Source organism: Aulostomus chinensis, chromosome 12, assembly GCF_037954235.1.
Source record: "Aulostomus chinensis isolate RoL2024-O1b breed Wild chromosome 12, RoL_Achi_v1.0, whole genome shotgun sequence".
Lineage (NCBI taxonomy): Eukaryota > Metazoa > Chordata > Actinopteri > Syngnathiformes > Aulostomidae > Aulostomus > Aulostomus chinensis.
The window spans coordinates 29437774-29446571 of record NC_141331.1 but is presented as its reverse complement, the minus strand read 5'-3'; the positions used below and the strand labels follow the sequence as shown (position 1 = coordinate 29446571).

The 8798-nt window shown below is 46.6% G+C and overlaps 1 protein-coding gene and 1 long non-coding RNA gene across 2 annotated transcripts in view; both read left to right on the top strand.

Moving 5' to 3' along the window:
- Positions 1–822, top strand: part of LOC147252704 (uncharacterized) — a 5364-nt gene extending 4542 nt beyond the window's left edge. The window contains exon 3 of the long non-coding RNA XR_015118637.1: positions 592–822. This is a non-coding gene — a long non-coding RNA (uncharacterized LOC147252704). The remainder of the gene's footprint in view (positions 1–591) is intronic.
- Positions 823–985: 163 nt separating this feature from the next.
- On the top strand, positions 986–8314 carry LOC147252703 (CD5 antigen-like). The gene is made up of 6 exons (XM_086219430.1): positions 986–1268; positions 2348–2653; positions 2723–3028; positions 3122–3454; positions 5553–5638; positions 5722–8314. Exons 1-6 carry the CDS (start codon positions 1019–1021, stop codon positions 5842–5844), a joined length of 1404 nt encoding a protein of 467 aa, XP_086075556.1. The 5' UTR covers positions 986–1018; the 3' UTR covers positions 5845–8314.
- Positions 8315–8798: the final 484 nt, after the last annotated feature.

Sequence of the window (8798 nt, the reverse complement as noted above, 5' to 3'; positions counted from 1 at the left end):
GATGAGGACCATGATGATGGTGGTGGTGATGATGATGGTGATGATGACCATGATGATGATGATGATGAGGATGATGAGGACCATGATGGTGATGATGGTGATGATGATGATGAGGATGATGATGATGATGAGGACCATGATGATGATGATGATGATGACGATGATGATGACGATGATGGTGACGAAGATGATGAGGATGATGAAAATGATGATGGTGGTGATGATGATGACGATGATGATGATGATGGTGACAATGTTGATGATGATGATGGTGATGATGATGGTGAGGATGGTGATGGTGATGGTGATGATGGTGATGATGATGGTGACAACGATGGTGATGGAAACCAGTGATTCCAGTTGTGTTGTCTGATTCCCACATGAGGGATATTGGATGGTTGAGAGGAATGAGCAGGAATCAGGTTTCCCAGGTTCAATAATCACATGAATCATTCCAAGGAGGAGAAATTCCAGCAGAATCTTTTTTCTTTTTCATTCACGAGTTTTTGCGTGTCAGAGGCATGAATGGGTGAGTACGTGTGAACATGAATTAATTCTAAATATTAATTGTCCTCTTGTTGTCTTTTGTAGAGTCTGTCAGGCTGGTGGGCGGGTCTGACCTTTGCTCTGGCAGACTGGAGGTGAAATCTAACCAGCTGTGGTCCTCGGTGTGTGAAGAGGACTTTGACATGCAGGATGCAGAGGTGCTGTGTCGAGAGCTAGGATGCGGGCCACCTTCAATCCTGGAAGGGGGACTTTTTGGCACAGCAGAGTCTCCATTCTGTGCTCAGGTGTTCCAGTGTGAGGGCCATGAATCTTCCCTCCTGGACTGTGGACTCTCAGGGTCTGGAAACACCTGCTCACCTGGCAAACCAGTTGGACTCACCTGCTCAGGTGGAGCTTTGGTTTAGGCCTGCCTCTGACCTGTTGCATATTCATGTATTAATGATCCACTTGTCTCTGCTCAGATGCTGATGATGTCAGGTTGGTGGGAGGAGCAAACCACTGTGCAGGTAGAATGGAGGTCAAACACCTGGGAGAGTGGAGAGAAGCACAGACAGACGGGTCCTGGACCCTGAAGGAAACAGCTGTGATATGTAGAAGGCTGGACTGTGGTTCTGCTGTCTCAACACGGCAGAGACAGGAGTCTTCAGGACTACCCGTGTGGTTCATCGACTCTGAGTATGTTCAGTCTGCATCTACACTGAAGGAGTTTGTGGAATCAAGGTCAATATCTCATTCCTTCATTCTGGAAATCACCTGCTCAGGTAACTTTATGGACACCAACAGTAACGTTACTGTGGTCCAGGACAAGTTGACTTTGGCTGTTTACATGCTGACAAATATGCCTCCGTTCTTCTGACAATGACAATATTCTGAATTTGCCAATTGTCATGATGATGATGTGAACCAGAGGTTCTAGATGTGCTCAACATTCCTCCATGACTCAGACCTCCTTTAGCAGTTCTATGATGGACAAAGGAGACTCATGAAGAATGAGCAGGGAGACCAGGAGTTCTCCAGCTCAGAGTGATGCTACCTGCTGACAGAAGCACTTGACTTTCAGTCAGAATCTTTCAGAATAAGACTCTCAAAGCAGCTCTGACAAGATAATTACAATACAACCCTATCATTGCTTTTATTTGGAAAATACTAAAAGTGTCTTTGTTTGTTAACTGATCCTGGATCTTACTTGCCTACACTGAAAAAAAAAAGACCGAGTTTGTTCATGAAGCCCTGGAGTTTTCTCTGTGAGGAATTTGTGATTCCTGCTGTCCTGAGTTGCAGCAGCATTCCTTGGACGTGGATCCAGCTTATTCAGAATCTGCATCTCACATCTGGCTGTTCCAGCAGTTTCTGTCCCTGAGGCATGTGACCTCTCTTTGTTTCTAGCCAGATACATAAATATCCCAGCCCTTATTATTGATCCGTTAATTGATCATGTTCACTTCTGTCACCTCCATGCAGCCGTCAGTAAGAAGATGGGCTGTTATGGTGGATGAGATCAGAGCAGCTTTGACAGCTGACATGTTGCTGCTCTTTGGTTTCAAAGACAAATAAGCAAGTAACGCGCCAGATGAAATACATGCTGCTTGCAGACTTTGTCAGACTGGGATGAAGAATTTGAGGAGCTCAGCCACCAAAAATTGTGAATCATTTGAGTTATCAATAGAATGTGTTCACATTATGAAGCTGTCCAGGTGGAACATGAACTCTCAGCAAATTCTTGAGGATCACATGATATTGTAATCACATCATGTGGTGATTCAAATGAGTTCAAGCAGGATGAGTGGCGGAGAAAATGGGTGAATATTGCAACAATCCATATTTTGTTATGTCTCCACAGAGTCTGTCAGGCTGGTGGGTGGGTCCAGTCTGTGTTCAGGCAGACTGGAGGTGAACACTCACCACTTGTGGTCCTCTGTCTGTGAGGAGGATTTTGGGCTGCAGAATGCAGAGGTGGTGTGTAGAGAGTTGGGGTGTGGGGCTCCATCCCTCCTCCATGGTGCCCCGTATACAGACATGCAGCCCCCAGTCATGGCAGGGACGTTCCAGTGTGGTGGACATGAGTCTGCTCTGCTCAACTGTGGAAGGTCTGGCTCAGTGAGGAAGACCTGCTTACCAGGGAAGAGCGTTGGACTGGTCTGCTCAGGTAAAGGTTATAGATCTGCTTCATCTCCCAAGTTTACTTCCACCACTAATGATTCCCATGTCTGCTCAGAGCCAGATGAAGTCAGGGTAGTGGGAGATCCCAGTCGCTGTGCTGGAACCCTGGAGATCAAACACCAGGGTCAGTGGAGACCAGCGGGTTCCAAGGGTCTTGGATGGCCCCACAAGTCTGCCTCAGCAGTGTGTAGACGGATGAATTGTGGCTCTGCTGTTTTAAAAAAGAAAAGACAAGACTTGCTACCCAGGCCTGTGTGGTGGATCAGGTCTTCTTGTGTCCAGTCAGCATCTGTACTGAGGGAGTGTGTACTGCAGACTTCTACTGCTAATAGTGACACCAGGCTGATGGTGACGTGCTCAGGTAACACTGGACATTCCAAACAAACTGCTGCTTCCTCAGTGACACCAGCACATCAGCTGATTCAGCCTTTCATCTGCTCCCCCCCGCACACAGATTTGCTGGCCCAGCCAAACATCTCCTTCTCTGCCTCCATTGATGGCGTCTCTGAGGTGAGGCAGCAGGCGACTCTGCTGCTCCGGGGCTCCAACTTTACCATCAGTTGCTCTGTTGAACCACAGTACCCAGGAGGCGTGTTCCAGCTCATCTTCTCCACCTCCAGCACAGCACAGAACTACACTCTGCCAGCCTTCAATCACTCCGCCCACTTTCTGTTCTCAGCAGCAGACCACACCCACCGAGGGGAATACAAATGTGTTTATCACCTGTCCAGTGTTTTCCCCCACAACTTCTCTTCTGAGAGCCAGGAGCTCCACCTCATCATAGCAGGTGACAACAGGAAGAGCTGGAGTCAGACAGAAGAATGTGAGCCAGACTACATTCACATGCACTTCCTATGTTCTCTGGTTCTTGTTTTATCCTGACAATGACAACATTCTGATGAAGCTGTTACATGAATAAGGAAAATGAGGATTCTACTAATAATCATGTTTCCATGCAGCTGCGCTGAATCCAACTAGCTCGACTCGTCTGAAAGACGAAGGGCGGAGCTACAGCTCGCTGTCATTCGTTTGTGTCTGTGCAGTTCAAGCGTTTGACACTGTGAGACTCTACAGCTGTGATTCCACCCCAAGTTCATTCATGAAGGGAATTTTGAAGGGAAAGCTAAGTAAAAGGCCCAAACCTGACATTTTCTCAAAGCTTGTGTCCCCTAGATATGTTTAAACTGACACGTGCCCCACAGTCCTCCATGTCATGGACGGTACATGTTTCTAGAATACATTTACAGTGCATTGAAACACCTGTCCTCATTTGGCTCCACTCAACAGTGGTGAATGTTCTCTAGGTCTCCCCAGCACTGCACTCTGCACCTGGGTACTGGAGGAGCACTGGGCAGGGCTGCTTGTGCTCGCCAAGATGATGTCATGAAACAGGCTAATTTGCTAATTGGCCAAATAACGCTATTTCAACTTCCTTTGAGATCAGCCGAGCTACCGATTCAACAGCACAAACTCTTAGCACAACATTCTTCCTTGGATGAGTTGTGGAGTTCTTGAAAGCTGATAGTTCCATCACCCAGGCACATCTATGCTGTTGGCCTTCTTGTATTTGAAGGAAAAATACTCCTTTAAATATGGCCAAGAGTTTCAATCCTGTTTGGGTTCAGCAGACTTAGGTAGTACAGCTAGCATTCCTAGCGTCTCAGGACCACCATCACTGCTTGTCTCGGCTTGAGCCGTCTCCATCTTTCACTTCATCACCCTGTTGGTTACCGGGCATGATTTTTTTTCCTCTTTTGGTTTTCATTGGGCTCACCTTGCTTTTTTTTTTTTACCTCATAACTGAGGGGATTTGTAATGTAGCAGAGTATAATATTTCAGTAAAAACTTACTGAAGTAAAATATAAATAAACAATTTTAAAATCTACTTAAGAAATACAAAATACACAAAAAACAAAACGCATTTTGTTACATTCTGCCTTTGAACAGTGGTAACGAGCCTGGTGGGGCCCCAAGCCCCCCTCTTGACAACCAGCCTTGATTACGTAGCACTATTGCACGTCTGACAGTAAATAGGTGACGCCGTGTGCTTAAAGGTGTTAAAATGATAGAAACCTCTGAGATTTAGATTCTGAATACACTGTACGTGTCCAAAGAAGGCTTCTAAATCCCAAATAATATTGGCCTCCTACATTTTGATCCAAAAATGCTCACTTTTGAAAACCCAGCCAGAATCTGCTTTTTATAAAATCCCGATGAAATCTGGACTGTTGTCATTTTCTGAATAACAGTGGAATGTTGGTGTGCATGTAAAAGTAGTCGGTGTTAAACCAACACACTAATCTTTTAGGAAATGTTCTTATTGTTCATCGTCCCTACTGCCAGACAAGAAGATGGAGACACTTCTGTAGGCAGCTGAGACCCACGCTCGTTAGCTTATCACAATAAATGGCAGTGAGTCGCAAGTGTTGGCATCGACCATCTCAGGGTCAGGAAGTGGGTGTGTCCAGCACTTATCCTCCTCATCCTCTCTTCCAAAAAATCTGCCATGATCAGACGTAGCAGCTGCACTCCTGGTTCCCAACAAACATTTGGTTTCGGTGGTCGGGGTTTTCAGGTCCTGTGTCAAACCACTGCGTCCAGTCAGGAAAGTAGTCCCGGGTATGTGTCTGATTCTAAAAGTACAACGACTCTGACAAAAGTTCTACACAACCCCAGATATATAAATGAAGGCAGGGTCTCAGCTTCCTTGAGAAGGGTCTCCATCTTCTAGTCTGGCTCTGGGGACGATGGACCATAAGAGGCTTCTCCTAGAAGTTAGTGTGTTCCTTTAACATGCAGCATCAATAATAGCCAACCATCAGCACATCTGTGGTGGTGAGTGGTGATGTCATCGATCAAATGTGATAATTCAAAATATTTTTCAGTGCCTATAAGTGAATTCATCATCAGACTGTCTGTCCATCTTCTGATCCTGGTGTCATGTGCTGTGTTCTTCTACCACTACTTCAAGGTACCACAACTGAACTTGGTTGTACTTGGCTGTGAGCAGTTGTTCCAGCAGTAACTGGAGGTGTGCACTGTCATGTCTTCCAGGCCAACATGCAGCAGGAGCCAGAACACAACAAGAACATTGAACTCAACGCTCGTGATGCTGCAGCGGAAGGCTTGGTTGATGAAGAGGCTGGAGCCCCCCAGGAAGACGCCACGGACGTGTGACTGCAGCACCACCACAACTGAGCTTCACACTTCTTCTGTTGTGCACTGCGATGTCGTTTTATCCCTGTTAGCCTATCATTGCTATTCCAGACAAACCACTTCCAGTCTGAATGCAGGTGGCGTATGTATCCTCGTAAAACCAGTTAAAGTGCATTCTACATGTACGAGGGAATGTGTTGGTAGTACTTGCATTTGACACCATCAACCACAGCATCCTGCTACAGAGACTAGACCATGAAATTGGGATTAAGGACCTGCCCTAAAATGGTTTAAGTCCTACTTATCTGACAGGTTTCAGTTTGTTAATGTTAATAATGACCATTCAGAGTACAGTAGAGTTACATATGGTGGACCACAGGGTTCAGTTTTAGGACCGATTCTCTTCACTCTTTACATGCTCCCATTAGGTGACATAATCCAGAAGCACTCGATCAACTTCCTCTGTTATGAGGACGACACGCAACTCTACTGGTCGATGGAGCCAGACGACACAAGCCAGTTTACTAATCTGCAAGACTGCCTGAAAGACATGAAATCCTGGATGTCCTCTAACTTCTTAATGCTCAATTCAGATCAAACTGAGGTCATTGTGTTTGGACCTAAACCCCTCAGGAACACCTCTCTAACCAGATCTCTACTCTAGATGGCATCACCCTGACCCTGAGCACAACTGCAAGGAACCTTGGAGTCATTTTTGACCAGGACCATTCCTTCAGCTCCCACATAAAGCATGTGACCAGGACCGCCTTCTTCCACCTGCAGTATCACTAAGATTAGGAACATCCTTTCCCAGAGTGATGCTGAGAAACTGGTGCATGCATTTATCACTTCTAGGCTGGACCACTGCAACTGTCTCCTGTCAGGATGTCCAAACAACTCCCTAAAGAGTCTCCAGCTGGTCCAGAACGCTGCAGCCAGGGTTCTGACAGGAGTTAAGAAGAGAGAACACATCTCTCCACTTTAGCTTCTTTCCTTCCTGTAGGATCTAGAATCCACTTCAAAGTCCTTCTGCTGACTCATCAGGCTCTCAATGATGAAGCTCCATCCTCTCTGAAAGAACTCATTAGTCCCTCCTGTCCTACAGGAGCACTCCCAGTATCTCTAAAAACAGACTGGGAGGTGGACCCTTCAGGTACCGGTTCCTCTACTGTGGAACCAGCATCTCTCCATGGGTCAGAGAGGCAGACACTCTGACGACATTGAAGTCCAGGCTTAAGACATTCCTTGATGACAGAGCCTTCAGTCAGGACTGGTTCAGGTAGCTCTGAACCATTGATAGCTATGCTGCCACAGGCTGAGACTGCTGGGGGACACATCAGGTTGCATGGAGCCCTTCTCTGCTCTGCTCTGCTCTGCTCTCCTCTCCTCTCCTCTCCTCTCCTCTCCTCTCCTCTCCTCTCCTCCTTGTTGTCTCAGTCTCTCTGTGTTTCCTCAGAATCACCAGAGCTCCATCTCTCTGCTCCAACCGCCGACTTCATCGCCCCCCCACCCCCTTTTTTATCCCCTACTGTTACACCGGCCTGCGCTCCCCTCCCATGAACCAGTCTACCATCCAGTCCCCCATCAAGCTGGCTTGCTCTCCCTGCCTCCTCTTCCATGAACCAGTCTACCATCCAGTCCCCCATCAAGCTGGCTTGCTCTCCCTGCCTCCCCTTCCATGAACCAGTCTACCATCCAGTCCCCCATCAAGCTGGCTTGCTCTCCCTGCCTCCCCTTCCAGAAGCGTCCTTCTTCAACTGTTATTAACATTTCCATGTTTCCTACATTCTGTTTTATAAACTGTTGTCTTCTCTGTACCAACATCTCCTGCACGTCTGTCCCTCCTGGGTGAGGGCTTATAGTCAGGACTGCTTAGGCTGGCCCTTAGATCTGCTGCTATAGGTTCAGACCGCTGGGTTCTCCCATGAGGCACTGGGCTTCTCTCTCCTCCTCCTGTCCTCAGACGTGTTACTAACTCCTCTTCTTCTTCCCTCATCCCAGATCCTGGTGCTGCTGGAGGAGGCTCCAGACCTGAAGAGGCTCCAGCTGCCACCCCTAGCTCCACCTGCTCACGTCCCCATCTGTCCATCAGTCTCTCCTCCTTTCTCTCTCTCTTTATCTCTGTCCCTCCATCTTTCCTTCTGTCTCGCTGTCTCCCTCCATTTTCTGTCTTTGTCTCTGTCCTTCTCTCCTGCACTCTCTCCGTCCCCACTGATCCTGGATCTGCTCCACCTTCCTGCTGGTAAAGGAAGGTTCTGGTGGCTGCTGTTGCAGGATGTGCTTGCTGATGGAGAATTGTTGGGTGGAGGTTCATTGAAGGAGGGAGGTGCTGGACCTGCTCTACTTGGACAGAGTCAGGACAGAACTTTGATTGGGGTTTGGTGACACAAATAAAATTGGCTTGACTAGTGGCTGTGCATGTATAGTATATTTAGGCGCAATGTTGTAGAAATTGCAATTCCTGCACATATATTTCAAATGCTTTGATATAGGTGGCTTTTTATTAATGTTTGTAATTATTGTGTGATTAAAACTTCAAAGTATTTATTGTCATCTGCACTGTCGTGACTTGATAAACTGAGGATGATGATGTATCTTTCGAATGTTTAACACAGTTGTTACTTGGGGCCCCACTCATTGTAATTTAGTTTCGTCCAACGAGAAAACCATCAGTCTCAGGTTGTTGCTCATCAATGAGTTCTTTGCAGTAAAGTGGCTTGCGTACAAATATAAAAACAATTTGAAACATTTCTTGGAATTTTAAGATAAGATAAACCTTAAATGGTCCCACAGTGGGGAAATTTAACATCGTTACAGCAGAGGATTTAATACCAAAAAGAAAACACGTAAAACAGAGTAATAATTCCAGCAAAGCAATTAAGGCTCATGTGGAGTATCAGACATGAACTATGAGAGTTATCTGAGATTCAAGTGGACGGCAAAGGTAGCAGGTGAAAAGGTGTGTGGTATGAACG

Excerpts from the sequence above, each read along its gene's own strand:
- LOC147252703 (XM_086219430.1), top strand. The coding sequence starts at position 1,019 with ATGGAGGTCAAACACCTGGGAGAGTGGAGAGAAGCACAGACAGACGGG. Across the intron at positions 2,654-2,722 it reads CGTTGGACTGGTCTGCTCAG|AGCCAGATGAAGTCAGGGTA; the intron begins GTAAAGGTTATA and ends ATGTCTGCTCAG. Across the intron at positions 3,029-3,121 it reads GCTGATGGTGACGTGCTCAG|ATTTGCTGGCCCAGCCAAAC; the intron begins GTAACACTGGAC and ends CCCCGCACACAG.